Source organism: Lissotriton helveticus, chromosome 2_1 (assembly GCF_964261635.1).
Source record: "Lissotriton helveticus chromosome 2_1, aLisHel1.1, whole genome shotgun sequence".
NCBI lineage: Eukaryota > Metazoa > Chordata > Amphibia > Caudata > Salamandridae > Lissotriton > Lissotriton helveticus.
This window is the reverse complement of record NC_136059.1, coordinates 598,900,308-598,915,910: the sequence shown is the minus strand read 5'-3', so window position 1 is coordinate 598,915,910 and position 15,603 is coordinate 598,900,308. Positions and strand designations below refer to the sequence as shown.

The 15,603-nt window shown below is 49.1% G+C and overlaps 1 protein-coding gene across 1 annotated transcript in view; it reads left to right on the top strand.

Moving 5' to 3' along the window:
- Positions 1 to 15,603, top strand: part of LOC144818170 (baculoviral IAP repeat-containing protein 1-like) — a 699,834-nt gene that overhangs the window by 471,010 nt on the left and 213,221 nt on the right. The window contains exon 13 of the mRNA XM_078675292.1: positions 11,762 to 11,929. Coding sequence (XP_078531418.1) covers positions 11,762 to 11,929 — 168 coding nt within the window. The remainder of the gene's footprint in view (positions 1 to 11,761; positions 11,930 to 15,603) is intronic.

Here is a 15,603-nt window from a genome sequence, read left to right as displayed (position 1 = left end):
GTCAACAGCAGATACTGCTGCTTCCTCGACTTCATAGGTATCAGCCTCCAAGATGTGAAAAAGGCGTCGTATATTGAGCGCTGTGTTGCGGGTGGGGATGAAGCCGGACTGATCGGCATGTATCAGTGTGGACATGTGCTGAAGCAGCCGAGTCGCCAGGATCTTGCTCAGGATTTTGTAATCCAAATTGAGCATGGATAACGGGCGATATGCTGTTAATAATATAATAATAATAATATCCACATTTGTATAGCGCACAATCACCCGTAAGGGTCTCTAGGCGCTGGGGGCCGTCGGGAAGATTAAGCGAGCTATTGCCCAGAGTCACATGGTGCTGGGCTAACCTGCCGCCGGAGCCCGGGATCGAACCCTGATCCCCAGATTCCAGCGTCAGTCGCCCTGGCCGCGGCGCCACACCTCTTCTATCCCTGGGTTGCTTGCCCGGTTTCAGCAACAGGATAATGATCGCCTTCCTGATGGAGTCCGGCAATCTTCCCAATTTCTTAGCTTCATTATAGAGCCCCGCCAGCCGAGGCGCGAGGAGGTCGATGTAAGTGAGGTAAAATTCCACCGGGAAGCCGGCGTTTTATTTCGTGCCATGCTTTTGATGGCCACCCGCACTTCACTCACCTCAATGTCCCTACCCAACACTTTTGCATCCTCGTCTCCCAGTTCCGGTAAGTCCAGCTCTCCCGTGAAGGACTGTAAGTTTTCTTCCGACGGCAGTACTCTACTACGATAAAGTTCGGTGTAGTAATAAAAAAAACGTTGTTTATCCCTTGCTGATCGAAGCGGGCCACTCCCATCTGGTCCCTCATCTCTAGTATAACTGAGCCACGATGAGCAGGATTAGCTAGCCAGGCCAAAAGGGCTCCAGATTTATCAAGCTCTGAGTGTGCCCGTGTGATATAAGCTTTGTAGTCAAAACATCGGAGTCACTCTTCCTGCGCTGCAACTGCTTCTCTGGCTTCTAATAAGTCATCCTGCTTGTCCGGTCGCTCGGGGCGGTCCCTCTCTAAGACACGCAATTGTTCATCATCCCTTTGGATGTCTTGTAATAGTGTCTTCCCGGTTCCAGACACCGCCGAGATGCATCTCCCGTGCATCACTACCTTATAGGCGGCCCATTCTACATTCACTGACCCCGCCGTCCCCCCATTAAGGTGAAAGTAATCTTCAATGGCCTTGGCTATGGTAGTTTGGAATACCTGATCTTCAAGTACTTCCGGACGCAAACGCCAGGTAGGAATCTTGGGGCGCAGTCGCGACCACTGCAACTGGATTAACAGTGGATTGTGGTCAGAAATAGTGCGAGTAAGATATTCGCTATCACGAATTTCACCGTGTACATCGGGTGAGCATAGAAATGCGTCTAGTCGAACATGCAATTAGTGGAGGGCAGAGAAAACGGAGTAATCCCTAACCGATGGGTGCTGAACCCTCCAAGTGTCAATTAATCCCCACTTCCGCTGCCAGGTTGATCGCACCTCTGCCAGCCTGCCCGCCGGTGCATTCTGTAAGGGGGGGGTGTGATCGGTCCAGTTCAATATCGGTGACACAATTAAAGTCTCCTCCAAGTAATAGTGGCCCTACCAAAACTGTCTCTAGCTTGCGTTAGAGCAAAGAAAAGAAGGCTGGTTGGTCTATATTTGGTGCATATAGGCATCCTAGTGTTGAATCCCTACCGTCTAAATTCCCTTGAATCACCACGTATCTGCCCTCCGGGTCAGTAAATTGTGTTGTGCACTGAAAGGGAACCCCAGCCCTTACCCAAATTAAGACCCCCCTCGCATATGCCGAGTATGTAGTGTAATAAACTTGTCCCCTCCAGCAGCGTTGGAGCACCTTCCGTTCTTTGGCAACGAGGTGGGTCTCCTGTAGGAAGGCGATATGAATACCCCTACGTGTTCAAAAGGAGTGTATCTTGTGCCGTCTAGCCATGGTGTGCATACCCCTTACATTCCATGTGAGACATGAGTAACCTAGTGCGGGTCGCATTGCTGACATTGATATAGGCGCTGTTTCGTTTCACCCATCGCCCCGACACGCCCAGGTCCCCTGAACCAAACCCCCCAACTGAAACATCCCCAACTCCCCCTCCCCAAGACAGGCATCCAACACGGTACTCCCATCCAAACAAAGAAAATGTATGTAGAAAGTCTAGTCAGTGCAGGCTGCTTGGAACGCCAATTCAATAGGTCCAGATTTCCCCCCAACCCCCTCCCTTCTCCCATGGTTTCATCCCTCCGTCCAGATCCCCCTTAAGTGACCCACCACGCATCCAGGTGTCTCCCCCCCTCTCTCCCCAAGTGGCACTCAATCCCAAGGCCCAACAGGCAATACAGATACTTCAGGAAGTCAGTCTCGTCATGCATAATGTTCTATTCATCCAAAGACCCTGTCTGCTGTTTGCGGGGTGACCACCAGTGGGTCGGTCTCTGAGAGACCATGGCCACTGCTGGTAGTTGGGCTCTGATCTTCACTCTTCATACGCTCCCATTTGCTGCTGGCTGGGCTGAGATCTCCATGGCTGATGGCCGCCACCGCCAAGACTGCCTTGTCTCGCTCACGGCGCCAATCTGCGGGAGAGGTTGGTCCTTGCATCGGTGACGTGGTAGGAGAGCACTGTCGAGCCGGGTCCGCTGTCGGTGAACGCTCGCTGTGCTCCCCGCGGGCCTCCAGCCAGTCCCAGGCAGCTTGCGGTGTGAGGAAAAAGTGCGTGCTCCCGCCATCAGTGACCCGCAGCCGGGCCGGGAATAACATTGCGTACGGGAGGTGGAGAGTCCTCAATTTCCGCTTCACCCCCAAGAAGGAGGCTCTTTGACTCTGTACTTCTCTGGTTTAGTCTGGGAAAATCAGTACTTTACTGTTACCAATTCGGCGATTTTGCAGTTCTCTGGCTTTCTGCAGGATGAGGTCGCGATCTCGGTAGTGCAGGAGTCTCACCACCATCGGGCGTGGCTGGGCCCCAGGCTTGGGCGGCCGTGGCGGGACTCTGTGCGCCCGCTCCAGCCCGTAAAAGGGGGAGAGACCCTCAGGCGCCACTTCATTTCTTAACCAAGTCTCCAAAAACTGGACCGCATCGGATCCTTCTTCTCGCTCCGATATTCCCACTATGCAGAGGTTATTGCGTCTAGAGCGCCCTTCACTGTCTTCTGCCCGTACCTCCAGCACCTTGACCTTCTGCACCACCTCATTTAGTGTTTTCCGTAGGTCGTCAACCGTGTCCGGGATGTCCCTCATGATCGCTTCGTTAGACACCACCTGTTCCCTGAGTTGCCGATGGTCATCTTTTAGAAGGGAGAGGTCCGATCCAATGGAGTCCATTCGTTTATCCAAGGCCTCCCTCGAACCATGATAGCCTGCATAATGTCGCTCTGAGAGGGGTCCCGCGTTTGCACAGGAGCACTGGCCCTGGTTTCAGAACCCTCATCACCCATAGTGTGACCCGGATCGTCGAGTCGTAATACTTAAAATCCTTTCTTCCTAGTCACCCTGCCCATCCTGGGCGCAGTAGTGAGTGTCTGGCTCCCCTGCACCACCTCGCACACTGCTTCTCAGGGCCGCCTTGCAAGACTCACTCGACACCGTACTGGCATCACACCGGGGTTTCTCACGGAGCAAGGAACATAAACCACGTGGCGGTCCCCCCTCCGATATGAGGTCGCAGTCGTTCAGTGGCTCATGGTTGCAGCGTCTAGCCCCAACTGACCTCGCAGGTAGGTCCTGGCACAATCATCCAATGGGGGGACAGGACTCACCCCAGCAGATCAAGGCTCCTTCACAATGTAGTGGCCCCGAGTACCCCCGTCCACTTCAGCTCCGGTGGGGGTCTCTCAGTGGGCCTTCATTAGGTCAGGTCTTTCGGGAGGCAGTAGCATGAGTTGCTCCTCGTGTCCACGCAGGGCCTCGGGGGGATTTTGCAGGCAATATGCAGTCGCCAGAGTCGGCGGCCGTCCCCCTCTCTCGATGCCGGGGCTGGCCCTCGTTTCACTGCCTGCGCGGGTAGGTCGTCGCTCTCCCAGGGTCAGGATATTGCCCCTCAATCTCTGCTGGGACGTGTATCAGAGCGGAGCACGGGCGCCGCCATCTTAGGGTCAGGCACCCTGTCGCTGAATCTCCCGTGGGGGCTCACTGGGCATATTTAACAGCTCCCCACCTCTCTTGCCTGCTTGAATAGTGGTCCGGTGCCTGCCCCTCGCTGGTACGGCCCGCTGGAGATGTCTTCCCCCAGGGGAGAAGCTATAGTCAGGCGCTCCGCTTTGCAGCCCCCACCGCCATTTTGAGGCTCCAGATCTCGGACCTCGCTGAGAGCGGTGCAAAGTGTCCCCACGCCGCCCGTGGGCCTCGGCGCCGTCTTTCACCCGTGTCTAGAGGCGCACGGGATCACCAGCATTGCTTTCCGGGGTTGGGGACCCGGATCCGAGTTCAGGATGACTGCGGGAGAAGGGCGGCCGCGGAGGAGCTCTGGAGTCCGCTGCCGCCTACATCGGTGTCCAAGCCACGCCCCCTATACTATCCAATATACATATTTAATTTTTTTGCAAGTTTTACCTCGAACATCGTTGTTAGAATTGGGGGTCTCTAGTTGGCAATTGTTTGCACCGTTGTCCAAATAGGGACCCTTGATTCTAGTCAGGGTAATGGGCTACACTCCTAGATAACCCCTGCTCACCCTCTTGGTAGCTTGGCACGAGCCGACAGGCTTATCTCAGAGGCAGTGTGTAAAGCATTTGTGAACACATACAGTTATACAGTGAAAACACTACAAATGGACACCACACCAGTTTAGAAAAAGAAGAATCTTTACTAGAATTTACACAAGACCAAACGACAACAATCCACAATACTGTAATCACAAATAATTCTTTAAAATATTAGAAAATAGCTTAGTTCAACTTAGATGGTAAATGCAACACTTTACTCTCAAAGTACCTGGGATGCATCACGCAATGCAAACAAAAGGGTCACAGGGAAGTTGATGCGCCGTTCCTTACACTCAGGGGAGTGGATGCATTGGTTCCTTACTGCAGTGCAGGGGAGGTGATGCGTTGCTTCCTTACTGTGTGGGAATTTGATTAGTCATTTCTTACTGCGGCCCGATGATGATGCGACAGATGGCACCTCGATGCGATGTGATGATCCAGTGCGATGTTACAAAATGACTTCTTGGACGTGATGCGCCAACGAGGATGCGATGCATGCACTCCCAACGGCAGTACAGCGAAATCGATGATCTTTGGAGCCGTGACAGGCCCTGCAAAACGTTTCTCTGGTAATGTGACGGTGACCTCTGTGGCAGCGGCACTCTTCTCCGGTGATGCGACACGCTACGTCTGCGATGCGACGGCAAACAGGTGCGGTGGCGGCATCACACTTCCAGCTCCCAGCAACACATAGACACTAGAGGTACCCAGAATAACAGCAGGCACTTCTCTGCAGGTAAAATTTCCTGTCAGGGAATTCAGGGGGACCTGGTGGTGAATTCCTGAGATTTCAAACAGGAGGCAAGCACACTCCAATCCCTTGGAGATTCTTCTTCAAGATGATGAAAGTTCACAAAGTTCCTTTTCTCCTTTCCTTGGCAAATAAGTAACCACTGCAGGTCAGCCCCAGAAATAGAACAGCACAGGGGCAGTTTCCTCCTTCAGCTTCTTAGGTTCTTCTCCTTGGCAAAGGGCTTGTCTTGATTCCCAGAAGTGATCTAAAGTTCTGGGGTCTGGGGCCCAATATTTATACTGCAAAATCCTTTGTCATCTGAAGGCAGAGGGTGCCTGTGCCCAGCCAAAACCAGTTCTGTGCAGTTTCCTGGCTGGAGGTGGAGACAGCATTGTTTGAGAGCAGACCTGGCCCAGGTAGCTGAAAGGAAATCTCCTCCCCTACTCTCTATTCTATGAGGGTTCAGGTCAGTGAAAGGAAATCTCCGCCCACTACTCTCTATTCAATGCAGGTCCTATTCAGCCCCGCCCTGACCCATCAGGCTGCTGGAGCCAAGGCCCTCTCCAGCCCCCTCTCACTCACAAACCAGACATGGTGTACACAAACCTAGCAGAGGCAGGCTAGATGGTTAGGCAAGAAAAAACCTACTTTCTAAAAGTGGTATTTTCAAACACCGAATGTAAAAATCACCTTCACTAAAAGATGTGTTTTAACATTCTGAGTTCAGGCATACTAAACTCGAATTTATACCTTGTTCCCTAGGTCAGTTAGGATTATAAGATGTTATAATCAAACTGCCATTCTGGCCTATGGGAACAGGTAGCCTTGCAATAGTGAAAAACGTAATTGGCTGTAATTCACTATCAGGACATGCCACACACACCAGGGCATGTCCTACCTTTCACATACAATGCACCTTGCCCTTGGAGATACCTGGGTCTACCTTAGGGGTGACCAACATGTAGAAAGGGTAAGGTTTAGGGACTGGCAAGTGTGTGCACTTGCCAAGTCGACATGGCAGTCCCAGACTGCACACAGGCTCTGCAATGGCAGGCCTGAGCCACATTTTACAAGCTGCTTCAGTGCTCAAGCCCACTAGCAGCATTTGATCTACAGGCCCTGGGCCCACATGGCGCATTGTACTAGGGTCTGACAAGTAAATCAAATAAGCCAATCATGGAGTCATTAATCCATTACAACCATTAACAATGGGGAGCACTTGCACTTCGACACTGAATGGCAGTGGCAAAGTGCCCAAAGCACCTAGACCAGGAAACACATAGCAAAACATGGGAGGCAACAGCAGAAAAATGGAAGAGAGACCCAAGCAAATGGTGCCAGGTCTTACAATCATAAAAGGTTTATATTGCCAATAATGAGTAAATACATATTTAGACAATGTCAAGGAATGTCTTTTTTAAAAATGCTGTCTGACCATTATATTTGTTATTGCGTCACATCTTTCTTATGCCTCTCTTTAACCCGTTGCGTGCGTTGGACGGCCCCCGGCCTTCCGACGTCACAGTGGGTGTGTGCGGAGGACGGCCAGGGGCCGACCGAACCGCGCCCACTCATTCATATGCCCTCAACGCAGCGAAATTCACGCCGCGGTCAACAAATGAATTATAGTATATTAATTGTTTTTATGATCGTTTTTAATAGTACACTATAATTTATATTGGAAAATGTATGAAATATGTATTTATGAACTTTTATGATCCGTAACTACAGTTCGAATAAAGTAATTTCTGAGTCTGAGGTAGAGACATTGTTAAAATGATCTAATCCAAAGAAAATATGTGCTGTAATGTTGGCCTTCCCTCGGTTGTGTTCATTTACAAGGGAATTATTTACTTCTGATGAACCATCTCACATCCTAAAAAACATGTTTAGTGCAATCCCCCTATTTGTAAAAATTATGCAGTTCGGAGAAAATTAAGATTAATTTATTGTACAGTAAATTGTGAGCTTAAAAGAGGTCAGCAGTATACGTGGAATCAGTAGGGAAGCATGTGGCAAACATGAACATTACAGAACAAAGGTCAACAAAATGTATCACAATTTCCACTTAAAGGTGTGCAAGATATCTTCTTTTTAGGTCTCTCTCACAGACGGCATTAGCTGTCTCTAATCGAAAGACCTATTGTGTACCATACCAATACTTACAGGGGTTTTGGATCAGCCCTTTGCTTATCGTTAGTATGCTTTATTGTTAATCTCACCGGTTGTTAATTATTCTTTGACTTGCCTTACGCTTCTTGTGTTTGACCCTCCAAAAGAGCAAAAGAGCACAACTTCTTTACTATGCTTTCAAATGGATGACTTGTATCCTTCGACTGCTTCCATTTAGGGAGTAACTTTTCTCTTTTGCTTTTAGCACTCCATGGGACTGTAAGTGTTATTATTTACGCTCCCCTGTGTATTTCTTCTGTCTCATACCCCTTCCCGCTGTGCTTTCTGTATTGCTTCCCCTCCAGCTCGCCTGTTGTTGTTTCTTCTGCCACTCCCTATCTCTTTTGGCTGTTTTTCTGTTTTTTTCCTTCACTCCTGCCCAGCTCCTCAGTTGCTCCCTTGGCCTCCCTGTTCACCGTTACTGTAAGCCTCTCAGCAGCATTTTGTTGGTTCCTCTGCTCCTTTGTTGCTCCCACACACAGACGCATCTCTTTTAACGTCGTTTATTTCTCACGTCGTTTATTTCTTTATTTTGTATGGCCAGGCAGCTGCAATTTCCTACTGGTCTGTTCCTTAATATTGCTCTTCCACAATATGTTGACCATCTCAGAATGGTGCCACCACATAATGGTAAATGGAAAGGGAAAAAAGGCCATCGTAGCATCATCATACGTATGTGCAAGTGTATGGTTATGCATGTGTCATCACTCTGAGGATGGTTACAGAGTAAAAAAAAAGGAACAAGCACTGGCAACGCCAATAGATGTTGCCTATGGGACATAAATGCCGTGCCAATGCCTTGTGTCAATACTCTACAGCAGAGGCAAGATGCTGCACAGATTGACCAACAATTTAAACTAAATAAATACTTTTTTTTTAAAAGGTGCAGCGATGCTGCCAGCCACATAATTTTGTATGGGGGTTAGTTACCATGTATGATGCAGATATATATAATTATTTGGGAACTACGAGAAGGTAAATTAATATATGACATTGAAGTAGTGCAAACAGGCGTTTTCTGGGTTGGGGGATGGGGTCAACAGCAATTTGATGCCTGACCCTCTCAAAAATATGTTAAAAGTAGGAAGGACCAAGTGGGTGTGGTGGGGAGCTACAGGCAACAGGTGTAGGTGGGAGGCAGCGGTGAGTGCGGGGGAGCAGAAACAACAGGGAAGCAACATGGGGAGCCGGGTGAAAAGCGTACTAGGAAGAACGCAACAAGCCAAACTGAGCACTGGGACGTTTGACCACAGGGAGAAGCACACAAGGCAGAGCTGATGCACATGGACATGTATATGGAGGAGGGGAGAAGGACAAGAGATAGAGAGAGCTGGAAAACATACACAGTCTCTTGCAGTGCAGTCAAAACATTGTTTCCTAAAAGTCAGTAATGGAAAGATAGAAACCAGCAAAACAGAGAGATGGTAAACAGGCTATGCTCCAGGGATAGTACTAACTCACAAGATGGGACACGAATAGCCTTTGAGTAAGGAGCAAGCTACTGTGAGGGACGATAAAACAACGGGTGGACTGCTAGCCCCTGTAAACTCTTGGTAAGCCCACAACAGCATAGCTCTTTTGCAACCAGACAGACAGGTGTGATATCTGGTAGGCTTGATCCAAATTTTTTGTCAATGTTTTAGCATTGTCAACAATAACTGGCAGAGCCAAAAGATAGACTGATATCCTTCAAAGGCAAGGCCTATCAGCTTTGCTTTGCTATTGCTTGTTTCTATACAACCAAACCCAGTCAATGCATAAAAACAAAAACATGACAAGACAGACAACAACAAAAAACAGACGTTTATAACATATGATGCACCAGAAGATACTAAAACTTACTCATTCAGATGACTGCTACGGACATGTACATTCTTCAATTTATCTCCAAACACTGCTTTAACCTACAACTTCTACATCATCGCCCTGCACTGTCCTACCAATCACGATTTCATAAATGTGACGGCTCCCTTGTTCAAAAAGCACAATTCTCTCAAGAGCATTATCCATTAGGAAAGGGAATGAGTTGATAAGCTGTGGTGCTGTCAGAGACGGTTTGAGGCATGGACAAAGTGGTCCATTGACCAGGGCCCACCTTTCATGGGGCTCACTGGGAAGGTGAACATTCTATCTGTCTATATCACTCCTGTCTATTTCTTTATCTCAGTCTTTCTCCCTTTGTTTGCGTTCTTCTACCTCTCACTCGCTTTCTGTCTACCCAGTGTCAATTTATGGATTTTCGGGGTCCAGGGCAAATCATATTTAGCAGCTTTTACGTGCGGCTATACCAATAAGTTTAGCATATAATTGAGTATTGTGTGGCATCTGCAGAACTTAGCAGAAAATGGGTGATAAAATTCCAAGTTGTTCTTAACAGAGGCTTTCAAAATTTGTCTGAGCCAGGGCCACAAAAATCCTTAAGATGATACTGGGTGCTGTGCAGGCGTAGATCTGTGTCCTATCTTTGTTGCCAAAATAAAGACGATGCAACACAGAGCAAAGTGTACTTTATTGTACAATAAAATAGGGACCAATGGACAACAACGAACATAAACAATCCTGAACCGAGTTCATTAGAATGTGGCTCAAGCACAACTGACCTGGGCCCGGTGCTATTACAGGATGTTGACCTGAAAGCAGAGAACTGTTGAAGCAACACAATTCCAGGCTGCTAATTAATGCACCCAGTGGCTCTGCTCTTCAAAGCCCCATATCTAACATTCCATATCCTAGGTTTACCTGCAGAACCCTGGTAGTTCTGTTCTATCAGGACTATGCCCACAAGCTCAAGTGCTGCTTGTGCACTTTGGTATTACAGAAGGGCCGCAGATGCTGGTGAGTCCCCTTCTGTAATACCGATAGCGCCATAAAGGGCCAGCGCTATCTTCAAAGGGTGATCCTTCATTTGGATGGGGTGTGGCCCCATGAAAATGAGGGAATCCATTTGCGCATGCGCCCATGCCCATAGACATGGGCGCAAAGGCAAAGAAGCTGTCAGGGTGCCCCCTGATTACAGACCTCTGCAGAGGGGAAAGGGGGTCACATGGAGCCGCTAGACATCCCCTTGCAGGCAGGTGCAGTCATTTACTGCACCCGCCTGCATGGGGGTCTCTAGTCCCCTTTAAAAGTACAGGCGGGTTGCCACCTGCCCTGTGAAACACAGATCGGCCTCAAAGCAGCCACTCTGTTTTTCATCTGAATGCCCTGCCTCGTGGGCAGCGGGAGTTTGCGGCTGCCCTGGGGCAGCGCATTCCATGTAATAGAGCGTACTTTCCCTGTTTGCGCCCGGTCACCTGTTTAAAGGTGCAACGGGCGCAAACAGGGAAAGTGCACCAATTACACAATAGGGCCCCTGGCCATGGGGGGGTGCAGCGGGTGTTTGTGTCCACATGTTGAGCCCCCCGGTTGTGATCTCAAGGGACCATTCCCTCATTTGTATCGGATGCGGCCCCATATACATGAGGAACTACTTTTCCTTTGTGCTTGCAGCATGTTATCGAACGAAGTGCAGAGGCAAAGAGGCCACCAGGAGACCCACTGACTCTGCTCCACGTACAGGTGGCACTTAGTCACAGTCCCTCGCCTGCGAGTGTGCCTTTTGAAAGGATGGTAGAGGGGGGCCAGGGACCCCCCAGGCATCCCTTTGCAGGCAAGTGTAATCGCTCACTGCAGCTGCGTGAAGTGGCGTTTCTGCCCCCTTTGAAACTGGGTCTGTGCCATCCATTGAGAGACTGACGTCTATCTTCAAATAGCCAGTCAGCCTTTCACTAATGTGCTGTTCACAGTGCAGGTGTGCCTCTCTGCTTGCACCCTGAAGAGTGCATTCCCAGTAGTAGGGTGCTCCCTCTGTGTCGGTCGGTACCCAGCGCACACAGTTACAGATGTGCCACCGTGCAGAGTGGGCCAATGCGCCCCAAACGTAATGCGGCCACAGGTTATCAGGTTTTAATAATATTGTGTGATTATCATAGATCCTGCTACATGTTTAAACCAGAGAACAGTTTTGAATATTGAATGTATATATATATAAAATGACAATAAAAGTCGTCAGGTTATATAACTGTGAGCAGCAGACATGAGCCACACGGTGTTTGGATATAGAAATATACATGATGGTGGCCGATTAAACTTTCTGTTTCTTTCCACACAGCAACAGCTTTGGTTACGCTGGTTCATCTGGAAGAACTCATTCTCCCAGACGGTGCGGGAATATTGGAGACGGCGACATCCATAATACAGTGTTTTCAACATCTCAAGAACCTCAGGGTACTTTCTTTCTCAAATACCTCGTTGGATGACCAGAGCCTTTTGGAGTTAGGTGAGCTGAGCCAACCGATTGTAATACATTAGAGAATTCAACATCAACTATCGAAAACTGCATTTTAACTAAGATCATGTTTTAACCTTCATAGCAGATTGTAGGATCATGCAGCAGATGCCTGGAGCTATTTCCAAATGACTGTCAGTGGCATCGCAGCTAACTTTCCCCTGTTGTACAAAAGAAAAACTTTGGCCTGGATAGGCATAATTTTTACATTAGCTTGGCCATGTCCCTCACACGTTATATAACAATTGAACAAAAAACACGACACGACTGCAGTGTGCAGTAATGACTGCCAGCCATGCCTGTTTGGTCATCAGGCGCTTACCATGGGAGGTGTTATTTTTCTGCACGATTACAGCCCTAACCTAGGCATTTATAAGCAACATTCCATAAAAGGGTTGCCAGTGGCTAGAGATACACGCCTGTCACAGAACTCAAACCTGTAATTCTTGTTGAGGGTTCCTCCAGCAGGAACCGCGACCCTGGAGCATACAAGTTTCCTGCAAGTATGTCCTCACTGATGTAGTAGCATGACAAATCCTATTATAACCATGAAAAACTTGCAGTACGGCGGTCGTAACATAGCTGGGAATCAGGAACACGAGGTACTACATCTATCTGCACAGATGTGGCTGCCTGCATATGTAGCTACTTCTGAACAACAAAACTTTCCCTCTATGCATCCTCAAGTGAATCCACTGACACAAGGATCCTACTTGGCCCGGACTGGCAATGCCGGGCACCGGGCAATCCCCCGGTAGGCTGCCAGGGTTGGGGGCCGGTTTTTTGGCCGGGGGCCGGTTTTGTTGCAGGGTGGGGCTGGTGCCGTTTTTTTAACACTGCGTGCGTGTCACTCGCTCCGGAGCCTCCTTGCGGTAAAACACACAATTTAAACAATCTCAACAGAATTGCAATCACCTGTGACTGCAGCTGCGTTCTGTTCAGGATAAATACATTGGAGCTGGCGCAGCAGTGCCATTTTAGTGGGTGGGTGGGTCGCGTGCACGCCCGGGCTGCCGCTAGTCTTCAGTTCAGTTCAATCACCTCAGGAGGGGGAGGGGGAGGGGGAGGGGGAGGGGGAGGGGGAGGGGAGGGGTGCAGGCGCGGCTGTTGGTGGTGGCACATGCGCAATAAAAAGTGCGCGCGGCGTGACCAGAATTCCAGAACCCAGAGACTGAAACAACAAGAAGCCCTCTCCCACCCCATAATTTAATTATTCCTGGCCCTGCCTGTCCCAGTGTCCAACTTCCTGCAGTGGCCTGTCTGCCGCCCGCCGCCAGGTGAGTGTTATTTGCATTTTTCCAAATTGAATTTCAATTCGATAATGCACAGCAGAATAGGAGCGCGGGGTTAACAGGTAGGTAGGGCCGAAGTTAGTACATGTAGGGCAACCGTGCGAGGGGCAGAGCTGAAGACCAGAGGTCAGAGGGGCCACCAGTGGGACAGGAAGCGTCTATTTAAGTATTTATCTAATGTGCGGAGCGCTGAAACGAGTCAGTCTGCTTTTAGGGCGCTGAGACTAATGAAGCACAATTTCTGCTAAAAAAAATGCTTGCTCGACATATTTGCCTTGTTCCCACGTGATGAATGTTCCTTTGCAAGCATCCATAGCTAAATGAACCTTTCAGCCCTGTAAGTTATCTAATGCAAATGCTATCAAAATTTGCTTTTTTATTTCCTGGCTGAGATTTGCAAAGATACGGGCTGTGTTCCCTCAGGTTTTATGATTGCAGAATTTCTGTACATCCAGGGTTAATTAATATAGTTGGACTCGAGGTCATTATTTTTGAGGAGAGTTAAAATGTACTAGAATTTCTATGTGTAAGAGATAAACGAATTTACTAGGTTCAAAAACGGGGATGTGCATTTCCAACAGCAATGTAGCCTGTGTCATTACACAAATTGCTGTTTGAGACCTTCGTCCCCTACTTTAAAACAACACAGTTTTGAAATGACAATACCTTTGCACACGCAATGGTGTGATGAAAGGTGGTACTTTGCAGCACACAAAGAAGCAGCAATAAACATTTCAGATACAAAAGCTATATTGCGCCAAAAGTTGACACTAGCACCGTGCAAATTTGCTTTATGCCACAGAGCCCCGCCCCGTTATTAGCCAAGCAAAGGGGATTAACAGGGCAGGAACAACACAACCATTCAATTTTGACGCAAAACCACATTTACTGACCTGGCTCTGCCTGAAATCTGAATGCCAAATGACACCAGGGACAAGTGGACTATAGTTTGAGATTTCTATACATAACGTGTGATTTCTGGGAAATAACTAACTTTACCCTGCTTACCCCTGAATAGTCAGGGCCCCTAGAGCGGGCAGCTCTGCACATTCTGTGCTTGGAAGCTTGGTGTAAGGGCGGGGCCAAAGGCCCCCATAGCTAGAAATGACCACACAGAAGAAGTGCTATACTATCTGGAATGGGCTCAGAGCACGTACTCCTGGCCCCTTTTATTGGAAGGGTCACCTGACCATTGACACCTGTGATGGATGGGTGTGAGGTGTGTGGAAGCCAGCCCTCAAGGAGTGTCTGGTGGATGCACAGTATTTGGAAACACTAGAACGTGACAAGCCGGTCACTGCAGTTGGGTGGGGCAGAGGGAGTGATACTGTGACGTAGTGGCCGTAGGGCTGGCCACGTGGTGCTGGCACATACAACTTGAGAGTTCTTTCCTTTGAACAATCAATTTACTGATGACTTGAACTGATTGATTCTTATACATTTCTCTAATATTGCTCAGGAGGAGATTTATTTTGTAAGCGTTCTTTCCTTTGTGCCAGCTGCCAAGCAGAAGCCCACCGCCTACCCTGGTACATGTTGTTGGAGGTTGTGAGCAGGTGCAGGCCCGGACTGGCAATCCCCCGGTAGGCTGGAGGGGGTGGGGGACGGTTTTGTGGCTGGGGGCCGATTTTCAGTCCGCCCGTCACAGCCTGTGATAACCTAACATAAACAGACGGAGCGAGGAGGAGGTGCCTGTGCGCAGCGCGCAGAATTCCATTTCCCGCATGCGCATTGGGCAATTAACTGCGCGTGACTGACGAGAGGAGCAGAGGTGCGCACGGACGGACTGTAGTTGAGCGGCCGGCCCCTGCATAATTTTATTCCTACAGTGGCTACTGGCAGTGGCTGGCTAGCGCCGCCGCCTAGCCCCCCCGATCCCCCTGTGTCTGCCATAGTGCCAGTGCCACCCCGTCCCGTGACCCCACCAACAGCAGGCTTCAAGACGGCAAACCCGGTATAAAACCTAACTCTCCAAGACCAGAGGCCCGAAAACCAGCAAGGTAAATGTCCGGTTGGACGTTAAAAGACTTTCATAATTAAGTGTTCGTCACACGCCCTGGCCCCGGTGCCACTGCACCTGCTGCACCATCGATAGACAGGCCAAGTTAGAAATCTCCACCTAATTATCACCAATACTGCATGGAGCGTTAATAACAGCATGCAGGAATTCTCTCCAATAACGCGCCAGTGCTGAGCACGAGGAATAATCACGTAAATTGGTGTGCGTGGTGATTTTGACATTATTTCGAGCATTTTCCCCTACTACATTTCAGTTACCTTTCACAGGTGGTGGGGATGGAATGTGCGGGCATTCCCACTAAACGAATAATCTCTAAGGGGAATAAAATCCCATTCCTGTATCAATCGGGATTT